Consider the following 22,327-nt stretch of genomic DNA (forward strand, 5'->3'; position numbering starts at 1 on the left):
CCGCCACGAAGATACCACCTTCATCCGGCGCACATCCGCGTCACTTGCATGTAGAGTGGTTTTCGTTTCCAGTTCAAAGGTGTCCAACGTGGTGTCTGCTGTAATTCGACGTGTGGACACAGGAATTCATGTTTGGTAAAAGTGAAGAAAATACTAAAGAAAGGGACGATAAAAGTAAGCGTTTTCTTTAACTGTTTGTATGTGCATTGTAAATTGTTACATGTCAACAATATAATGATTTGCGCATAGGCAAGCGGTGTTCTTTCAGTGTCAAACGAGCAACTAGCTTACCAGCCAAATTGTGTGCTAGCTAACGTAACGTTAGCTATCCAAGTAACGTAGCTAGTTATTTAGCTAACTAACGAGAACTAATTAGCGTGCTATTTTTTTTGTTGCTAGATATCCATTTTGTTGCTTACATGTTTCAAATTATGACTTGCATCACATTATGACAGTTTAGTCGGTAGTTAACAAACGGCACGAGGCTAGCTAACTGCATAACAATAATGACTTCCATGCAAAACTCTTAGTCCTCTTCATTTTAGCATCTAACTGTTTTCTTAGATTAGCGACAATGGGGGAGTTTAAAGTGCACCGGGTTCGATTTTTCGACTACATGCCAACTGCCATCAGAGCTATGGCATTCAATGCCCACACAGAGAGATTGGCCCTGGGACGAATGGATGGGAGTGTGGAGATTTTCAACTTCGCAGACCACTATTTCCAGGAAAAGGTTAGTAACTCGTTTTATACATGTATGGCCTATTCAGAATGAAAATAAACATTATGCTTGATCCTTAGTCTACATTATAGCACACTTAAAAGGCTTTACACCTCCCTCCTTAAGACATTGTTGATGCTTATTGTTGATTAACATTGTCGACAGAAATACACCCATGGTTGGTTGTCACACTTGCCATTAATTAACACTTGTTTTGGAATCTGCAGGTTATTCCAGGGAAGGACTCCCGGTCAATCGAGGCCCTGTGTTGGGTTGGAGGACGCCTGTTCAGTGCTGGCCTAAATGGAGAGATCACAGAATATGATCTGGAAAACCTGAGACCCAAGTACTCCCTGGAGGCATACGGGGGCCCCATTTGGACCATCACCAGCAATTCTCAGGGGGCACACTTAGCAGTCAGTCACATCTCTAATAGTGTCCTTTCAAACATATTGGAATTTGTGTTTTTCATGCTGACTTTAGATGGAATTTAATAATGTATTTTTTTCTAATCATGTTAGATTGGATGTGAAGATGGGACAGTGAAGTTGTTTGAGGTACTAGAAGAGAGCATTCAGTTTGAGCGCAATCTGGACAGACAGAAAGGTGAGTGGAACAGGGTATTGATTCACTTGTCTAAACATTTGTTCCTTCCTTACATTACAACCTTTCTTGATATGTTTTGTCATCCTTGCTGTCAATGGGGTTGCAGCTGTGTTGACAAACTGACCTCTTCTAGTGCAGCTTAAACTGTGTAATCCTGTCTTTCAGGTCGCATCATATCCCTCTCCTGGCACCCCTCTGGCACACAGATTGCTGCTGGCATGATGGACATGATCCGTGTCTTTGATGTCCCGACGGGTGAGTTAGGAACAGCCATGTGGAAAATATTGTCAGGCAGTTAGTATGCTAACCACAGTGCATTTTTGATAGGTTTCCAATTTTGGACTTGTTTGATCCTGACCTCCAGTGTTTGTTGTTTCAGGTCGTGCTGTACAGAGGCTCCTGGTGGACCGGGGCTTTGGAGGCTCTAAGAGTCGGGAGACTGTAGTCTGGAGTGTAGTCTTCCTGTCAGACTGTACTATCATCAGCGGTGACTCTGCTGGGAAGGTCCAAGTCTGGGACGGACACACCGGTACGCTCGTCAAAACACACCTGGTGACCAAGTGGGATGTGCTGGCACTGTCTGTCTCCAAGGTGAGAGGGTGTTCAATGTGATGGACACTTGCCCTTTACCAATATTTTATCCCTCCTTCCAGATTGTTGCCCTCTGTTTATTAGGAGGTGCTAGAGAATGTAGATGTCTCTTTGATTGTCTGAATCCATATGTTGCAGGTGAACATGATTTGTTTGACCCAACTAATGTGAATTTGTAGGCTTGACTAGAGTGGAGCTTCCTTGTAGACTGGTTTGTGTGTGATTGACAGGATGAGAGCAGCGTGGTGGTGGGGACGTCAGAGGGTACTGTGATCCAGTTCCAGTTCATTGCTCCTAATCTGCAGCAGCAGCAGGACAAGGAGTGGGTCAGAACCAGGACCTTCAAGAACCACACGCATGATGTCAGAGCCCTGGCTGAGATCGAGACTGCCATCGTCTCCGGAGGTCAGTGCTAATGTTCAAATGGATAAGGGGGAAATGCTACTGTAGTACAACAAATGCTGCTCTATATTGACTGCATTACTAATTCTGGATACATTCTCTCCTCAGGTATGGATACCCAGCTTGTAGTGAGACCCCTCTTGGAGAAGTTTGATGAGAGGTCACATGCTTCGGCACTTCGCAAGATCCAGTTTCCCCATGTGAGTACAGAACTAGTAGAAATTACTCTGGCATCAGAGCTGTTGCAAATAATGTTAATTGCATAGATTGTGAATAATGAATTCAACAGAATGTTCATATTAACATTGAACAGGTTGTTATAGAATTGCACAAAAAAATCTTGATTTCATCCTGTTTGTACTGTTCTTTTCAGCGGAATCTAGTATTTTGTGCAAAGAAGGCAGGGCTACTGCTCTTCCAGTTCCCTGGCCAGCTGGAGCTGTGGAGACTGGGAGAGAGTGATGGACATGGTGAGAATCTCACTCACATGGATGGAAAGAGGGAGATGGGAAAATACAGTCAATATCATGCACATTATTGTAGCAACTTTTCAAACAAAGGGGAATGATTATCACACTTGTCTAATGGGTATAGTTATTGTGTGCTGTATTTGACAACCCATCTCTCTAACTTTCAGGGAAGCCAGGAGACAGCTTGCCTCTGAAGAGGAAACCTGAGAAACTCCTCCATCTCAAGAGAAAGGTAGGCATTTCTCCTGCATACAACTGTTTAGCACCTCAGTCTGTAGAACTATCCAAAATCACCTCTCCTTTGGGAGTTTCATTTTAACTGATCTAACTAATCTAATCTAAGTATGCATAGTCTGAGTTTATGTAATGCTGAAGAAACCCTCCAACTGTAGTTTTGTTTTTCTGTGATATTTGCCTTCAGGGTGAGGATCATATCTGCTGCAGTGCTCTGTCCTCCTGCGGAGGATGGCTAGCCTACTCCACCATGTCCAATGTACGTCTCTACAGGCTGCAGACGGACAATAACGACATCAGTATAACCAAGGTATAAACAAGTCTTGATTGTGTTCTCCATTATGTTAGATACACAATCAGCCTCCTCACCTACTTTATCATGTTTGCTAAAGTGGTTTGCTGATCTGCTACACAAATCCCATTTCATTGATTTACTAATTCATAAAATCCTGTTTATTCTAGTTGAATGTGATTTGAGCTTGTTGAATCTGAAAATAGATTGTGAGCTTTCATCCAGTAGATGGCACCATTTGTCAGTGCTTTAAAATATCAGTTTAAAATGCTAACATTGCTGGTTGAGCCCAGTCTTGTTCTCTTCGTACGTTGTTCAGTAAGATAAGTATAACAAATCTGTCTCTCCCCAGGTACCCAAGCTTCCAAAGATCCTGCGCTCTGCACACCAGCTGTGTTTCTCTTCAGACTCCTCCAAACTGTTTGCTGCTTCCAGCCAATCATCAGTCCTCGTTATTGCCCTTAGCCAATCTGAGTGCAAGTATGTGCACACCCTCAAGCCTAAGTCAGGTCAGTGGATCATCAGCAATATTGGTTATCTGACCTGTCAACTGGCAAACTGCTTGCTGAAACTGCAATGTTGATGTTCACTTAAAAACCAAAGCTTTGTGCTGGATAACCTAATCTCTGTTTTTGGTAACATGGCCTCACTTTGCTGTTTCCTTCTCCAGGATCCAGACAGCCCATTCACTTAATGACTAACAGTGTGGATGGGAAGTGGCTGGCGACAGCAAATAGTGACTGTGAGATTCACGTCTACAATGTACAGAAACTTAAGGTGATTGGGTTTTCCACTGATCCAGTCAAGCTCTACAGCTGTTCTGTAAGACTAAACATTGCGTAATCTGTTTCCAATGACAGCCTGTTTCCATGACCCTGTTCTTGTGTTCCAGCTCCACTGTATAGTACCTGTGTATGGTTCCTGTCCCAGTGCCATGGGGATCCACCCCACCACCAACAACCTGACCATGGTGCACGCTGACCAACAGGTAAACACCATGCCATCTCTCATACTGCCACTGCAGATATTAGTATCTCTCAAGTATACTTTTAACAGGAGTAATCTTGTTGAAACTTGTGATTTCTGCTGTAGTTTTATGATTTAGTACTCTGACACGTGTAGATATGCTGACTGTTCTTTGGTTCATGTCTATAGATATTTGAGTACTCCATAGTGGAGAAGCAGTACACAGACTGGAGCCGAAAGCTTCAGAAGCAGGGGCTTCACAACTTGTGGTTGGACCGGGACACACCCGTCACCCACGTGACCTTCAACCCTAAAAATCCTGAACAGATCCTCTTGCACGACATGCACATGTTCTGCATCATCGACCAAAGTCTGGTAAGAAACCTGCATCTCTCCTACAGACATCCTTCTTTTTTGTTTTTTTTAAGTGTTTATCCATCAATGTCCTAGTGGCCTTTAGCAGTCCTTCTCGGTTGAGCCTTTTCATCTATTTAAAGGAACAGTGTTGGTTAAGTGGCCTGTTATGGGTCATATTGACTATCATTAGAATACACCTGCTTTTACTGGCCTGTGAGGTTAACACTGTCACCCCCTTCCCTTTCAGCCCCTCCCTGACCAGAAGACCCAGTTCTACAATCAGATGACCCTCAGAAGCCTATCAGAGCAGGAGAGGCCCAGTCATCTCCATGCTTTCAAAATATGTAAAACCTTCCAGGTGAGTGTCTGTTTGGCCAGGTAGAACCCAAACTGGGACAATATCAGGATTCTGTTGGATATATCTTATATACAGTAGGATTGTAACAGTACACATTCGTACCAAACTGTTCGGTGGGGGACCTTGGTTCAGACTCTGTGAACCCAAATGAATACATACAAATAAAAACACTATGCCTATTGTTTCAACAGAATAGCCTGAAACAATTTTTCAGCTCAGATTTACTTGAGGCATGGGTCTACAACAATAGCGTAGTAAATCTGAGCTGAAAAATTGTTTCAGGCTATTCTGTTGAAACAACAAGAGCCTATACATAATCAAAATTCTAAGCTTAATTGGCATGTTTCAAACTGTCCTTTTGTGAGGTGCAGCCAGGAACTAATGTAGCTCTGTACGGTGGTGGGGGTGGTAAACCAGGAGGAAGATTCTCCAGTTTGGGAACATTTAGACTTCCTAGTCGATTACAAGGATGATTGACAGAGTTGTGGATAAAATGTTAACAGTATGTCTCCACGCTCAACAAGAATAGCCTATGCTGCTGCCAACACCTCAAATATGTTGACACATTTACATTGACATCGCCCCAGTCTTCCAGAGCAAAGAAACAACACATCGTCTCCCCTCTGCATTCAAGCAGTTGATTTTGACCGGCCCAAAGAAATTACAAGATCGATAGGTAGGCTATATTTAAGCAATAAGGCACGAGGGGTGTGGTATATGGCCAATATACCATGGATACAGCGCTTAGCCGTGGTATATTGGCCATATACCTCAAACCCCCGAGATGCTTTATTGCTATTATAAACTGGTTACCAACGTAATTAGAGCAGTAAAAATACATGTTTTGTCATACTCGTGGTATGTCTGATATACCACAGCTGTCAGCCAGTCAGCATTCAGGGCTCGAACCACCCACTTTATAATTATATATATTTTTTACAGTCTTTGGTTTATAGCCACAGATATGTGCCTCTTCTCTGTGGTTAAGAATAGGGGTTTCAGCACCTTGTAAAAGTGCTGAAGCCACGTTACCAGCTTCCCCCTTGCACCAAATTCAGCAAACCAAAGCCAACGTTTTCAAGGAATTGGCCAATGCTGTGTTGTGCTTATCATTGACCGCCCATCACATTACTCTGGAGTGGGAGATGTACCGTGCTACAGACACGCCTCCTTTTATGATAGTCACAAGAGCAAATCTGGCACTGAGAAGAGGCAGTGTCATAGTGTGTTTGTAACCAAGTGGGAATTTACCACATACGACTGGGAAAAATCCACTTGGAACGGCTCTCCAACTGGTAATTATAAGTAGAGAAACTCGTTTATCATGCTGAGCACCCACTTCTCCCACATGGTGACCTCTGATGTCACCTACTAAGGAAATTGCCTCGTAACAGCATTTTCAGCTGTTAAATGCAACAACAAAACACTATTCATAAAAGGCCATTTGTTTTTTGAACTCTTTAATTTGTTTACAAGCATGAAGCTGTACTTTTAGTTTATGGTTGATGCAGCTGGTTGGCCATTAGCCAATCGCTGTTTCTCAATGAGTTCAAATCACATGAATGCATCCAACTGGTATTTACGACTTCACAACTAGTAAATTCCCACCTGGTTGAAAATTAGGGGTCTACCGATTATGATATTTCAACGCCGATACCGATTTATTGGAGGACCAAAATAAGTCGATACCGATTAATCGCACGATTTTTATATAAATATTTGTAATAATGCCAATTACAACAATACTGAATGAACAATGAAAACTTTTATTTTAACTTAATATAATACATCAATAAAATCTATTTAGTCTTAAATAAATAATGAAACATGTTCAATTTGGTTTAAATAATGCAAAAACAAAGTGTTGGAGAAGAAAGCACATAGTAAAAATGCACTATGTAAAAAGCTACTGTTTCAGTTCCTTGCTCAGAACATATGAAAGCTGGTGGTTCCTTTTAACATCTTCAATATTAGTCTTCAATATTCCCAGGTAAGAAGTTTTAGGTTGTAGTTATTATAGGACTATTTCTCTCTCTACCATTTGTATTTCATATAACTTTGACTATTGGTTGTTCTAATAGGTACTTTAGTATTGCCAGCCTAATCTCGGGAGTTGATAGGCTTGAAGTCATAAACAGCGCAATGCTTGAAGAGCTGCTGACAAACGCAATAAAGTGCTGTTACGAGCCTGCTGCTGCCTACCACCGCTCAGTCAGACTGCTCTATCAAATCATAGACTTAATATAATAACACACAGAAATATGAGCCTTAGGTCATTAATATGGTCAACCCCCGGAAACCATAATTTCGAAAACAAAACGTTTATTCTTTCAGTGAAATACGGAACCGTTCCGTATTTATCTAACGGGTGGCATCCCTAAGTCTGAACATTGCTGTTACGTTGCACAACCTTCGATGTTGTGTCATAATTACGCACAATTCTGGCAAATTAGTTCGCAACGAGTCAGGCGGCCCAAACTGTTGCATATACCCTGACTCTGCGTGCAATGAACACAAGAGAAGTGACACAATTTCCCTAGTTTAATATTGCCTGCTAACATGAATTTCTTAACTAAATATGCAGGTTAAAAAAAATATACTCCTGTGTATTGATTTTAAGAAAGGCATCGATGTTTATGGTTTGGTACACATTGGTGCAATGACAGTGCTTTTTTCGCAAATGCGCTTGTTATATCACCTGTTTGGCGAAGTAGGCTGTGATTCAAAGATAAATTAACAGGCACCGCATCGATTATATGCAACGCTGGACAAGCTAGATTAACTAGTAATATCATCAACCATAACTAGTGATTATGTTAAGATTTATTTGTTTTTTATGAGATACGTTTAATGCTAGCTAGCACCTTACCTTGGCTCCTTGCTGCACTCGCATAACAGGTAGTCAGCCTGCCACGCAATGTAATCCACCACCATCGGTGTCCAAAAATGATGATTACCGATTGTTATGAAAACGTGAAATCGGCCATAATTAATCGGTCGACCTCTATTACAAATGCAGTTTCAGAGTGGACACTTACAACATACCAGTCCTGTCACAACAGACAATACCAGGAACATTGTGAATGCTGAACAATGTGAATGGCATTTAATTTTCCTGCTGTACCGAAACCGAACCATAACACCAAAACCGCAATACGTACCGAACCGTGGGTTTGGTGAACCGTTAGACCTCTAATATACAATAATGAGATGTTTAGATTCTATAAATGTGATAATGGGTAAAATCAGTTTCTTTATCCTCTGATGTGTTTCCTGTGTAGGACTTGCTGTCTGTGAGTCTGCTGGATGACCAGTCTCTGGTGATGGTGGAGCGCCCCCTCCTGGCCATCACATCCCAGCTACCTGCTCCCGTCAGACAGAAAAAGTTTGCCACATAAACAATAGGGAGAGGTGTTTTTTTTTTTGTTTGTTTGTGGCTGCCCTTCGATTCTCTATCCTTCTCCCAGAAGTGGGCACACATTCATTGCATTTTAAAAGATTGCGACTGCTGTGACCAGTTGCACATTTCAGGAGCAGGGAAGGGAATTGGAGCACAGCCTGTCTCTACACCCCTGACCCATGCTTTGTAAAGACTGTTTGATACAGTAATAAATAAAATATTTACTGTAATGTACAGACTTTTGTCATTTTTCGCAAGGACAGTCAATCATGCATGGTTAGGTTTCAGTGTAAAGTTTGTCTCGGATTTAAGTCTACAATAATGTAAATAGCAGACCATTCCTCAAACATACCGTTTATTTGTAATACACAAAGCAACATTACAGCACCAGTTTGACATTTGGATATTACTGTCTCCCTCATAGAAAATGGTTACATGTTGTTCATACCTTTAGCTTATTAGTTGTGGAATTCAGTCGTGTAGACCAGCTTATTGTTCTGTTAGAAGAGACAGCCTTAGAACCGAGCACCATTTGATGTACTAAAATCCAGATATGAATATTCCTAACCACTCACACCCGTCTTTCTGTCATACTAATGTTCATTTTTGGACCGACTGAGGGAATATACTGAATGTAATATGTCCTATTTCATGTACAGTCGATACAAACACTTTGAACAGCTCCTGTGTGTTGATGATGGGGTCATACTGGTATAAGGCCCAGCTTGCTCTCCCACCATGATTGACATGCTTTGACATGTAAGCAGAGTGTATGGATTGTGTTGGTGGTTCTGGGTCTGTTCCTCGTCTGTGTTTATGGGATCTTCATCCTGTTGGACTGAAGGGTGAGAGGACCAACAGCAGCACATAGTCCTTATTTTCTCTTATTTCTATGAGATAAGTGTGTGTGTCTGGTTGTGGGGGGTTTCAGTGCATCTACTTTGATATTGTGTATAGAAAAAAGGCTGTTATTTTTGCGGTTTGAGACCGATCAAGAAAGGGGCTTTGTCTTGTTCATTTCTCCTTTTCAACCATAACACCATTACGTCTTACCCATGACTAAACCAAAGCATGTTTCTGTGTGTGTGTGTGTAAATCTGTCTAAGTATTGTTTAAAACCCTGCCTGCACCATTATTACAACCAAAGGAGTATGCCAGTTTGAGAAGAGGTAGGAACTGAAGGCTTGGTTTCCTCCTTTCCCCAGGCCAGACATGGGAAGTGTAAAGCACCGTAGGGTTGTCTGGTTGTTCTGTTTTCCATTGTCGAGAGGTATGATATGTGGGCTCTGATAGCTGAGGTTCTGTGTTGCGGTATCTGAAGATCTGAGGAGAGACGGCTTTGAAGAGACTACCAGCTTTTTACGATCTGTCAGATACAAATGGTTATTATAGATTGTTATATTGACCTTGATAGCTCAGTCATAGCAAACAATATACGCTATATTCTGTCCTCTTATTTTCCTAAATGGCATCCTAATAACACCTACCTCATCCCATGTGTTTGTGGTGTTGTTTCTCATAGGCCACTGCATTATTAGAGCTGCTTCCAATTCCTATAGTGGAGTAATGACAGGCATGTTCATGTAAAAGAGACCCTAGCAGTATAATTATGGAGTATACAGGACAGTTGATCACCACACTTACCCAAGTAATCCTTATAGTCCTTGTAGGACTTTTGCCTCATGGGACGTCCATCTAGATGAGAAATAGCACCTCTAGTTTGTGATTATGCCAGTTTTTAGAACTACATTAAATGTCTGACTGAATCGGACCTTACCAGAGTTGCCACGAGACTTGATGCACTGTCCCCGATTGGGGATGCCAGCGGCGGGGTTTCCTTGGTTGATGATGTGGCACTCATAGCCTGTGGGACAGTGCAGGGGCTCGTCACCATCCTCTGTGGTGCTGCAGGCCTCCGCTGGAGAGCAGGGGACACACAGGTCAGAGGTAAACTAAACACACACACTGATGGTGTTGCTTTCAGGTCTGTTTTAATGGTGATGTTCCAGGCTACTCACCCTGCAGTACCTCATCTGGACCGTCTAGAAGCCAGCCATTCCCTCCCAGCCACCGAGGCTTGGGTTGAACCAGCCAGTCCAGCACTGGTCAACACAAACACACATCATTGGTAAGTTTGATCCTAATGATATCAGTATTTTACTGCATATCCTAGTACCAATGGTTAGAACTATGCCCACGCTATGTATGGCCATGCGTGCTGTCATATGGGTCGATAAGTGTGGTTTTGTGTACTGTCACCTAGATCACTGGCGCTTACCTGGTGGTGGCTGCACTGACTCCAGACAGGCGTAGATGCAGCCGTTATAGCAGCAGCGCTTGTGGCGCTCACACTCTGAGTCAGAGCGGCAGCCGGGCACCTCGCAGGCCCGCTCCGGCAGCATCTGAGGTGGGGGTGGGCAGCGGTCATTCTTCTGGTGCTGCGTGGATTGGGACTGCTGATTTGGATACTCATAGTCCTTAGAGGAGAGAACATAATTACTTTGTTTGAACATAAATGTGCAGTCTACTATCCTGAGGCTGAAACAGAGAGACCTGGTCATTTTCAACACAGTAGGTGATTGCTGGAATCTTTGTGTACATACAGTAGGCCTACAAAGATGAATTGTGACGTGTGCTTGTCCTAACACCTTTGACCAGCAGGTGGCGGTAATGGATTTTTGTAACATACTTGTTGCAACATTTTCCATCAGCTTCTTCTGTTTGTTATATTTTCTGTGTTAAGCTATCATGCCTGTTAGTAAACACCTTGACCTTCACTCTAAACACGTAGAGCGATGAAGAACTGAAGGCTAATAATTTGTTCTTAACTGCCTTGCTAGTTAAATAAATCAAATAAAAAAATTAAAGTCAAGGGGGAAACATTTTTAATTTTTTTTACCTTTATTTAACTAGGCAATTCAGTTAAGAACAGATTCTTATTTTCAATGACGGCCTAGGAACAGAATGTGAATGTGATACAGGAAAATATGATTATGTCAAACACACATTCTCCACCTGACCTGAACAGTGGTGGTCTGTGATTTTCTCTAAAGGAGCTTGTGAAACACTTACATAATCAGTTCTGTAATACAGCCATGGCTGTACTTACTGCTTTGCTCGGTTCAATAAACTTGAACTATTTCCTTTCACCTATGGTGTGAACTACTTCTATTTCCTTTCACCTATGGTGTGAACAACTTCTATTTCCTTTCACCTATGGTGTGAACTACTTCTATTTCATACGTCAAACACTGTTTTATTCAGGTTTGTTATCACTGTATGTGATGTGCTTATAACCATAGAGCTAAGGAGGTAGCTTTTGTGGGTCTTTCCTAATATTTTCCAAGTGCTATTCCATAGAGAAGCTGCTCTGGCACAGCAACAGATACAGTGAGGTCCGGTTTCCAGTTGCACTTGAGCTAGCCTACTGTACAGGGCCAGCCACACAGTCTCATTCTGAGGGGCTCACTCTGACTGCCAACACTAATCAGGATGCAAATGTTCCATGTAGTCTGGCCAATGTTAACCAAAGCCCATCTTTATCATGGAGCTCCAGACCAGACACTGTAATTTCAAGTGCACATCCTGCTGCTCTCGACGTGGATGCCCTGCCGGCCCGGGTAAGGTGTCCCTGTCCCTTTCCCCCTGACAGAGAGACTGTGCCAGGGGCCCTCTGAGAGTTTTTTCCCCCTCTCACTAATTAGATAATGGGCTTGCCGACTGCACGTGATCGTTAAAACTGCACTGTTTATTTGGCAGGCTAAGCGACTGCTCTTCCAAACCAACCATAAAAATGAAAGTAACTGTTTGGCGCTGGTGTTTGACACAGAATGCATGTTTGTAATAAACACACAAATAATTTGCTCTGTCAACTGCCAGCCTGGTGGGTGGGGTGCCAGGTCTTACCATGGCTCAGTGACTGGATCAACATGTAGCGTGTGGCAACACACGAGTGCACTACTTTCTTTCCTTCCATGTCAGTGTGACTGCAGTAAAAGTAATACAGTGCTGACTTGGTTAGGTTATTGATCCTGATTTTACGCTAATTGACCATGTCTTAGTAACACTTCCAGATGTTTTATGCCCTTTACAGTGATTCTCCTTCCTCAAAATGAACCTTTAGAGCTTTTTGACTTGATCAGAGCTTGATAGAGCAACAGAGTTAAATTCAGGATGAGTTATCAGGCAACATCAGTGCTCTCTTCATTCAAATAATTTGTGCTTTTAGCAGCTGTGGTCCACATTAGCCAGATTGGATCCATCATCTGTCAGATCTTTTGACTGTCTCCTGAGGGTTTCTAGGCCGAGCTATATTAGCCTGTCCTACAGTATGTCAAAGAGAAGCCAATCACACGTCACAATGCTGTTGGGTCTACAAAAGGATTATAATCATGTTTACAACTTTACAGGTAATGATTATGGGAGGCAAAGTAGGCCATTCACTTTCATCCTCATGTCACCCTGTATCCTTACAAATGCACTTCAGACAACTCCAGGTTTAAAGTACAAGAGTGAGGTTGATTATCCATGTGTTTGGACAACGTGCGCTACAGTGACCATGGTTCATTATCTGCCCAGTTCCCATGGTTTCTCCTCAGATCTCAGTAGCAGAGGAAGTAGAATATCCGGTTCCTGTCTATCAGTCTGAATGCCAAGCTGCCCTACCATGTCCTGTACTGTGCCGTGCTGTATGTGTCTGTTTGATGTTCAGTCCCACATTGTTTATTTACAGTCATTGGTCTCTTCCTGCTGGGCCACAGAGATGCCGGCAGACCTGTTATATTGATTACTTCCAGGGAAGTGTTTTCAAAGCTGAGCGATTCAGAAGAGTGGGCTAAAGCCATCAGAGACCTTATTTGGCTGCAGACTGTGATGTAAACTGTATTCAGGCCATTGACGTCTGTACTGTATCTAGTCCTTAGATCAGACACATCCTGATTCCTAGAACTCCAGGAAGCACACCACTCAGCTTCTCCAGTGAAACGATGTGCAATGTGATAGTCGTACACCCCAAATAGATGTATGGATTGCACTGATTATTTAATGATAGTCATACTTAAGCATTGACCATGTTATTTAGATCCGTATCTCTTTCTTCTGTAATACAACAGCATCCATTCTCCACCCTCCTTCCCATTCTGAGATCCCCTATGCTTAGAAAGTTTTCCAGACCAGCCTTGCTCTAGCACCAGTTCATGTTGCAAGGGTAGAGCTGCCCCGTTCAAGGTGCGGGACTCTAACCCGGAAGCTTACAAGAAATCCTACTATGCCCTGCGACGAACCATCAAACAGGCAAAGCGTCAATACAGGGCTAAGATTGAATCATACTACACCGGCTCCGACACTCGTCTTATCTGGCGCTCGTCTTGCAAACTATTACAGACTACAAAGGGAAGTAGGCTGCGGGGCCAGACGGATTACCAGGACGGACGTGTGCTCCGGGCATGTGCTGACCAACTGGCAGGTGTCTTCACTGACATTTTCAACATGTCCCTGATTGAGTCTGTAATATCAACATGTTTCAAGCAGACCACCATAGTCCCTCTGCCCAAGAACACAAAGACAACCTGCCTAAATGACTACAGACCTGTAGCACTCACGTCCGTAGGCATGAAATGCTTTGAAAGGTTGGTAATGGCTCACATCAACACCATTATCCCAGAAACCCTAGACCCACTCCAATTTGCATACCGCCCAAACAGATCCACAGATGATGCAATCTCTATTGCACTCCACACTGCCCTTTCCCACCTGGACAAAAGGAACAATTATGTGAGAATGTTATTTATTCCCCCTCAGGAAACTAAAAAGATTTGGCATGGGTCCTGAGATCCTCAAAAGGTTCTACAGCTGCAACATCGAGAGCAGCGACCAGCGGACTGGTTGCATCACTGCCTGGTACGTCAATTGCTTGGCCTATGACCGCAAGGCACTACAGAGGGTAGCGCGTACGGCCCATTACATCACTGGGGCTAAGCTGCCTGCCACCCAGGACCTCTACACCAGGCGGTGTCAGAGGAAGGCCCTACAAATTGTCAAAGACCCCAGCCACCCCAGTGATAGACTGTTCTCTCTACTACCGCATGGCAAGCAGTACCGGAGTGCCAAGTCTAGGACAAAAAGGCTTCTCAACAGTTTTTACCCCCAAGCCATAAGACTCCTGAACAGGTAATCAAATGGCTACCCAGACTATTTGCATTGTGTGCCTCCACAACCCCTCTTTACGCTGCTGCTACTCTCTGTTTATCATATATGCATAGTCACTTTAACTATACATTCATGTACATACTACCTCAATTGGGCCGACCAACCAGTGCTCCCACACATTGGCTAACCGGGCTATCTGAATTGTGTCACACCCACCACCCGCCAACCCCTCTTTCAGGCTACTGCTACTCTCTGTCATATATGCATAGTCACTTTAACCATATCTACATGTACATACTACCTCAAGCAGCCTGACTAACCGGTATCTGTATGTAGCCTCACTACTGTATATAGCCTGTCTTTTTTACTGTTTTATTTCTTTACCTACCTATTGTTAATTAACCTAATACCTTTTTTGCACTATTGGTTAGAGCCTGTAAGTAAGCATTTCACTGTAAGGTCTACAGTTGTATTGTACTGTTGTATTCAGCGCACGTGACAAATAAACTTTGATTTGATTTCCTGCCATGACATTGACTGACTGGCTGAGAGGCTGACTGAGTCACTGGCTGGCTGACTGACTAACTAATTGTCTGACAGCTGGTGAGTTTTGACCTTAATGTATAAAAGGATGGAATGTAGCCAGACATATGCTATTTTTGAATAGTTAAACTGAGACATAGCACCCATGCAGGTGACTGCCTGCTTCTGCACTAACTGTTTTCCATGGTGTTTTATCTTGATGGATGTTTGGACTATCACATGTTTATTATATCACCAGAGAGCAGTGGGGTTGCTTCTCCAGCCTGCTCTCAGCGGGGAGTTGATAATCCTGTGGGTGTGTACAGTAATGTCCAGACCATCCTCACATGATATCATCTGACTGGGAATAACGTTCATAACTCCTATCGAAGCCTCAGTGGGCTATGTGTATTAACTCTGACCTACACAGATGTTTACTCAAACCAAGTATGAAACAGACTTTACCACCTGTGGATTTCTTCCAGACAATTTTTACTGTATGCCAAGGCCATATTATGTTTTGTATTTGTTATGCATATTTGTATTTTTTTAATCCTATTTATATAGAGAGTGGTATTTACTGGCTATACTAGAGGGATTATAACCTATATTGAGTGCAGCCATCTTGGAATAGCCTAGTAAATTAATTTGGCTGACATACTGGAATGAGCAAAATTAGGATGCCTCTTCCAGTCTTGTTTGTTCTGATGTCTCAGCACACAAACAGCCCAATCCCATGGGATTAATGTCTTTATTGCTACCATTGATATGGAGCTGTAGCAATTAGATGGTAAATATAGATGTGAGAATCACCTGGGGAGGAAAGAAAAGTCCTGAGAGGCCGTGGCAGATGGCCCAGAAACAGAACAGGAATGCCTCCTTGAGAATGTTGTTCATTTACAGCTCAGCGTTCAACACCACAATGCCCTCCAAGCTCGTCACTATGCTCGGGACCCTGGTAGTGAACGCCTCCCTCTGCAACTGGATCCTGGGCAATAAAGATAAAACACCAGATGTCATTTTAGATTCTGAGCTCAATTTCAATTCACATATTAGGAATGTGACCAAAATAACTTTTTACCACAACTTTTTACCACATGCTTTTATTACAAGCAGTCTTGACTACTGTAATGCTCTCCTGTCATTGGTAAACTACAAAACAAACATAATGCTGCATCACGGGTACTGACCAAGACCAGATGGAGAGTACACATTACACCGGATTTAACGTTTCTGCACTGGCTGCCTGCCTTCTTCTATTGGTTTTTAAATCAATCCACTATTGTGCACCAATACAAGTCAGACATGCTCTTAAGTTATGTACCCAGTAGGTCCCCAGGTCCTCTGGCACTGGCCAATTAACTATCCAAAAGCCTAGGACCAAGAAGTATGGAGAGGCAGCCTTTAGTAATTTTGCCCCCAGCCTCTGGAGCCTGCCAGAGATCCTGAGGGGGCTGAAACTGGTCATATTTAAAAGAGATCTTAAAACACCTTTTTAGCTTTGCTTTTCCTTAGGGTGCTTTTTTTCAGTTTTTGTTATTCTTTAGTTTTTTTATTCCCTTGTGTTTGTTGTATAGTAAATATTACTCTTTTTCTTTTTCTTATTTTTTTGCGAAGCGCATTGCAATCATGTCTGAAATGTGCTATATAATTACATTTGGTTTGATGATTTGGACATCCTGACGGGCTGCCCCCAGGTGGTGAGGGTAGGCAAAAACACATCTGCCATGCTGACCCTCAACACGGGGGCACTTCAGGGGTGCATGCTTAGTCCCCTCCTGTACTCCGTTCACCCACAGCTGTGTGGCGGCGCACGACTCCAACACCATCATTGCGTTTTCTGATGACACAACAGTGTTAGGCCTAATCACCGATGATGAGACAGCCTATAGGGGGGATGTCAGTGACTTGGCAGTGTGGTGTCAGGACACCAATCTTTCCCTCAATGTCAGCAAGACAAAGGAGCTGATCGTGGACTACAGGAAACGGAGGGCCGAGCATGCCACCATCCACATCGACGGGGCTGTAGTGGAGCGAGTCGAGAGCTTCAAGTTCCTCGTCCACATCACTAAGGAATTGTTTTATTGATTTGAATTTTTATGAATTTATTTTATTAGGCAAGTCAGTTAAGAACAAATTCTTATTTACAATGACGGCCTACCAAAAGGCCTCCTGCAGGGGCTGGGATTAAAAATATAGGACAAATCACACATCACGACAAGAAAGACAACACAACACCACATAAAGAGAGACCAAAGACAACAGCATGGTAGCATCACAACATGACAACATCGTGGCAGCAGAACATGGTAGCAGCACAAAACAGGGTACAAACATTATTGGGCTCGGACAACAGCACAAAGGGTAAGAAGGTAGAGACAACAATACATCACGCAAAGCAGGCACAACTGTCAGTAAGAGTGTCCATGATTGAGTCTTTGAATGAAGAGATTGAGAAACACTCAAACTGGACTTTTTTATGTTGGAGCTCGTTCCAGTCGCGATCTGCAGCGAACTGAAAAGACGAGCGACCCGATGTGTGTGCTTTAGGGACCTTAAACAGAATGTGACTGGCAGAACGGGTGTTGTATGTGAAGGATGATGGCTGCAACATATATCTCAGATATGGAGGAGTGAGACCTAAGAGGGTTTTATAAATAAGCATCAACCAGTGGGTCTTGCAATGGGTATACAGAGATGACCAGTTTAAAGAGGAGTATACAATGCAGCGATGTGTCCTGTAAGGAGCATTGGTGGCAATCTGATGGCCGAATGGTAAAGAACATCTAGCCGCTCGAGAGCACCCTTACCTGCCAATCTATAAATTACGTCTCCGTAATTTAGCATGGGTACGATGGTCATCTGAATCAGGGTTAGTTTGGTTAACCTTAGCCTGCAGATTTGATATGTGCTGAGAGAAAGACATTGTACCGTCTGGCCATACTCCAAAGTATTTGTACGAGGTGACTACCTCAAGCTCTAAACCCTCAAAGGTAATAATCACATCTGTGGGGAGAGGGGCAGTCTTCTTACCAAACCACATGACCTTTGTTTTGGAGGTGTTCGGAACGAGGTTCAGGGCAGAGAAAGCTTGTTGGACACTAAGAAAGGTTGTAGAGAGTTTAACACAAAGTCCGGGGAGGGGCCAGCTGAGTATAAGACTGTATCATCAGCATATAAATGGATAAGAGAGCTACTTACTGCCTGAGCTATGTTGTTGATGTCATTTGAGAAGAGCGTGGTTCCTAGGATTGAGCCTTGGGGTACACCCTTGGTGACGGGCAGTGGCTGAGACAGCAGATGTTCTGCAGTGACTTTATACACCCTACTCATTGAGAGAGGTAGTTAGCAAACCAGGCCAAAGACCCCTCAGAGATACCAACACTCCTTAGCCGGCCCACAAGAATGGAATGGTCTACCATATCAAAAGCTTTGGCCAAGTCAATAAAAAATAGCAGCACAACATAGCTAAGAATCAAGAATGAATGAACATGGTCCACACACACCAACAGTTGTGAAAAGGCACTACAACGCCTCTTCCCCCTCAGAACCTCAACAATTTCTACAGCTGCACAATTGAGAGCATCTTCACTGGCTGCATCACTGCTTGGTACCGCAAGGCGCTACAGAGGGTAGTGCCTATGGCCCAGTACATCACTGGGGCTGAGCTCCCTAACATCCAGGACCTCTTTACCAGGCGGTGTAAAAATGGTCAAAAACGGTTCTCTCTGCTACCGCACGGCAAGTGGTACTGATGCACCAAGTCAAGGAACCAACAGGAACCCGTGAACAGCTTCTACCCCCAAGCCATAAGACTGCTAAATAGTTCATCAAATAGCTACAGAGACTATCTGCATTGACCCCCCTTTGCACTAACTCTTTTGACTCATCACAAACGCTCTTGCTACTGCTTATTATTTATCCTGTCGCCTTATCACTTTACCCCTACCTATACCATATCACTTTACCCCTACTGTACCTTTACCCCTACCACTTTACCCCTACCTAAGCTTTTCACTGTCAGCCTACACCTTTTGTTTACAAAGCATGTGACAAATAAAATTAGATTTGATGTCCAGACACATGTCAGGATCAGATAATATCCCCCTAGATGTGATACAAAAACAGGTGTGTGTTACTAAGCAGTGGAAGCTGTGGTTATTGTAATGTTCTCCCCGTGCTAGCAGATTGTTGGCATGTTTTTGGCTGTGCTGGCCAGCTGCTCATTCTGCTTTGCTGCTCTGGAGGGAAAAAGAGAGCTCCACCCTGTGTGCCTCTACATCCCCTCTCTCTGCCTCCCATCTCTCTCTCCACCGCTGTCTTTGTCTGCTGCTCTTACTACAGAAACCCCTCTGTGACAATGGCCATGCTCTGTTTCTCTGTGTTCAGTCTTCTGCATGACCGTCCGTCACTCCTCCACTCCTCACACAGCCAGGACAGAGTGGGGAGGACAATACACAGGGGACTACACAGCATTCATGAAACCATGGTGCTGCTATTGCTAAAACCTCCAAACTACACCCCTCTGCCAGCCTGCTAAAACAGTGTATGTACTGTATGTCCACCAGCTTTACCCCCCCCCCCCCCCCCACACACACACAGTATTGCTGCAGTGAAGGTACTCATATCAGGTCTAAACCCCACCTTTTGGTTAAGCCCTCTCTTTCTGATCCGTCGGGCACCTCCTGACCCACAGGACAGCACCAGCATGCAGAGCACCAACATCAGGGGCGTCCGGATGTGACAGCCAGGCATGGTCCTAACACTTCACTCCTCCTGCCCTCCTCACTCTGTTTCTTCTCTCTTATTCTGTCACTCTGTATTCCTTACTGTATCCTTCTTCCTTGAAGTTTAGAAAATGTTCTCTCCTTTTCTTCAACACTGTGGTGTTCAGTCCAGTGCTTGGTATGAGGCAGTGGCTCCCGTGCTTGTGAAGCCAGCGATTCCACAAGCTCTGCTATAGGACAATTATTTTTTATCCGTCTGCGCAGGGGAAACTGCAGGGGAAATAAGAAGAGAGGAAGGAAAGGAGGAGAAAGAATTAATAGAGCCACTGTGGAGGGAAAAGAAAGAGGGAGATAGTTAGGGGAGTCAAGGAGAGAAAGCCAGCTGTCTGTGCATTGGTCTGCTGGCACGGCAAGCACATGTCTGCCTTTCACTGAGAGAGAGGGAAGGAGAAAGCGAGCGGGAGAAGGAGGAGGGAGCTCAAAGGAGGGAGGGGAAGAGAGAGAGAAAGATTTTCAGTATATTGTAAAGGGGTTACTGAATTTAGTCAGATCTGTATTTCATATTACAGTATTAACTATGTATGCATACATTTTACATAATGACTAACTTGTGGGAATAGGAAATGCATGATATACTGTAAGAAAGTCACTGGAAGTGCCATGACTAAGCATTCCTGAATAGGCTGTATGTTGAGAGGATAATGTAGGCATTCAACCAGAAAGAATAAAAGCATGTTTCGTGATCCAGAGTAGGGGCCACTTGTCTGTGAAATAGCATGTTCCCTCTCAAACTAGGACATATCCCCTCACCCTTCTCACTCCCTAAATCCCCTCTACCCCCTGGCCCCCTCATTCCCATATCCTGCATTGAAAGGGGGAAAGAATGCTAAGCCTGTACAAATCTTTGTCATTATTAGTTTTACAGGAGCAAGGCTTATGTCACAATGGGGCCCTAGCTATAGTAACACAAAAGAGAAAGAGAGAGAGAGAGAGTAGAGCAAGGGAGAGACATGCCTGTCTGTCCCCAGCGGAGCCTGGATGAGGTATAAGTTGGGAAAAGTTGCTTAAAGACATGGCTACAATCACCCCTGATGATGGAATGATGTGATGTTTCCTGCCAGGAATTGGGTACTGCATTGGCTCGATAGCACAGGTAATGTGATACAGTAGCTACAGTAATAACAGCAGAAACCAAAGACTATGGAGCTATGAACTACAACTATGGTAACATAACTCAGAGAGGCATAATGCATGCACAATTTGGAGCTCAGATCAGCACGTGATGAAACTCTTTAGAGCACATGTGAATAAAGGTCATTAATTAGTAAGAAACTCCCCTCAGGTCTTAATTGAAAGAAAAAAAGAAAAACCAGCAGACACTATGCCCTCCATGGAATGAGTTTGACACCCCTGCTTTAGGGAATGGTTGTGTCATGTTGGTTGTTGGTATATGCCCATTATTACATCCCCATAATACAGCACGGGTAGAGTTGTTGAGTGGTGTTTACAGGACTGTTGATTATAGCCAGTCTATATACAGCTCAGTATTAGACGTGGCTGTGCTCCATGCAGACAGCAGTCAGTCTAATTTCTACACCGTGGGGTTAGGGGGTCACCCATCACTGTCACTGCAACCCCAGACTGCCCCACCTTCCCCACACACCCTCTCCCCCCGTGGGACAGCTGCAGCCCCCTGCACGCCTGGATGCCTGGCACTCCTTCACCTGGAGCCAACAGCTGCATGGAGCTACAAAGCACACATCCCTGTGTCCAGTCCACCCACCAGCCTAAACCCCAGTACACCAACACACTTTGTCATGATCCTCCCATTCTACAGCAAGGACACTGAGGAACTTGACTCAGAGAAGCTTGACACGAAGCCTGGGTGCCTCTTCACATGAAACAGGACCTGACTATGTTGTATGTCTCTGTGTTTGTTACAACAAGCTCTCACAGTCTCATGTCAGAATGAAACGTTCATCCATGTTTCTCAAACGTCAAATCTAAAAGTGTTTAAGCAGGTTAAGTTTAGGCATTAACTCTGAATTTTTAAGGTTAGGGTAAAGTTTAGTCATGGGCATTAACTCCGAATGATTATGGTTTGGGATAGGCTTTGAACAAAAATCAAAAAAACAACTTCCTATCACTGGATTTGAACATTCAACCTTTGGGACCAGAGCTAGATGCTTACACCCATCTACCATCAGTGGTGTAAAGTAGAGGAGTAAAAAATACTTTAAAGCACTACTTCAGTAGTTTTTTGGGGTATCTGTACTTCACTACTTCACTTTACTATTTATATTTTTGACAACTTGAATGCTTAGCAGGACAGAAAACGGACCAATTCACACACTTATCAGGATAACATCCCTGGTCATCCCCACTGCCTCTCATCTGTCACTGTTAGACTCACTAAACACAAATGCTTTGTTTGTAAATGATGTCTGAGTGTTGGAGTGTGCCCCTGGCTATCCTTAAATTAAAAAAAACAAGAAAATTGTGCCATCTAGTTTTCTTAATATAAGGATTTGTTT

At 43.6% G+C, this 22,327-nt stretch overlaps 2 protein-coding genes across 3 annotated transcripts; one reads left to right on the forward strand and one right to left on the reverse strand.

The window, feature by feature from the left end:
* The first annotated feature begins 42 nt into the window (after positions 1-42).
* On the forward strand, positions 43-8,627 carry LOC139392455 (U3 small nucleolar RNA-associated protein 4 homolog). Its single transcript, XM_071140484.1, has 17 exons — positions 43-174; positions 565-733; positions 949-1,137; positions 1,243-1,327; positions 1,493-1,582; positions 1,707-1,918; positions 2,149-2,323; positions 2,429-2,520; positions 2,694-2,790; positions 2,958-3,022; positions 3,212-3,334; positions 3,669-3,825; positions 3,987-4,093; positions 4,209-4,304; positions 4,472-4,657; positions 4,887-4,997; positions 8,279-8,627. The coding sequence occupies exons 2-17, from the start codon at positions 575-577 to the stop codon at positions 8,393-8,395; spliced, it is 2,061 nt and encodes a 686-aa protein (XP_070996585.1). The 5' UTR covers positions 43-174; positions 565-574; the 3' UTR covers positions 8,396-8,627.
* Positions 8,628-8,735: 108 nt separating this feature from the next.
* Positions 8,736-19,983, reverse strand: LOC139392518 (WAP four-disulfide core domain protein 1-like). Of its 2 annotated transcripts, none has more exons than XM_071140593.1 (7): positions 19,711-19,983; positions 10,676-10,874; positions 10,416-10,499; positions 10,175-10,315; positions 10,042-10,092; positions 9,885-9,950; positions 8,736-9,763 (listed from the first exon to the last, which is right to left on the reverse strand). In XM_071140593.1, the coding sequence occupies exons 1-6, from the start codon at positions 19,819-19,821 to the stop codon at positions 9,886-9,888; spliced, it is 651 nt and encodes a 216-aa protein (XP_070996694.1). In that variant the 5' UTR covers positions 19,822-19,983; the 3' UTR covers positions 8,736-9,763; position 9,885. The 2 variants fall into 2 exon arrangements, with proteins under 2 accessions (XP_070996694.1, XP_070996776.1); XM_071140675.1 differs by lacking the exon at positions 19,711-19,983 and adding an exon at positions 15,880-16,051.
* Between the last annotated feature and the right edge of the window lie 2,344 nt (positions 19,984-22,327).

The sequence above is a fragment of the Oncorhynchus clarkii genome, chromosome 1 (genome assembly GCF_045791955.1).
Source record: "Oncorhynchus clarkii lewisi isolate Uvic-CL-2024 chromosome 1, UVic_Ocla_1.0, whole genome shotgun sequence".
Taxonomy (NCBI): Eukaryota; Metazoa; Chordata; class Actinopteri; order Salmoniformes; family Salmonidae; genus Oncorhynchus; species Oncorhynchus clarkii.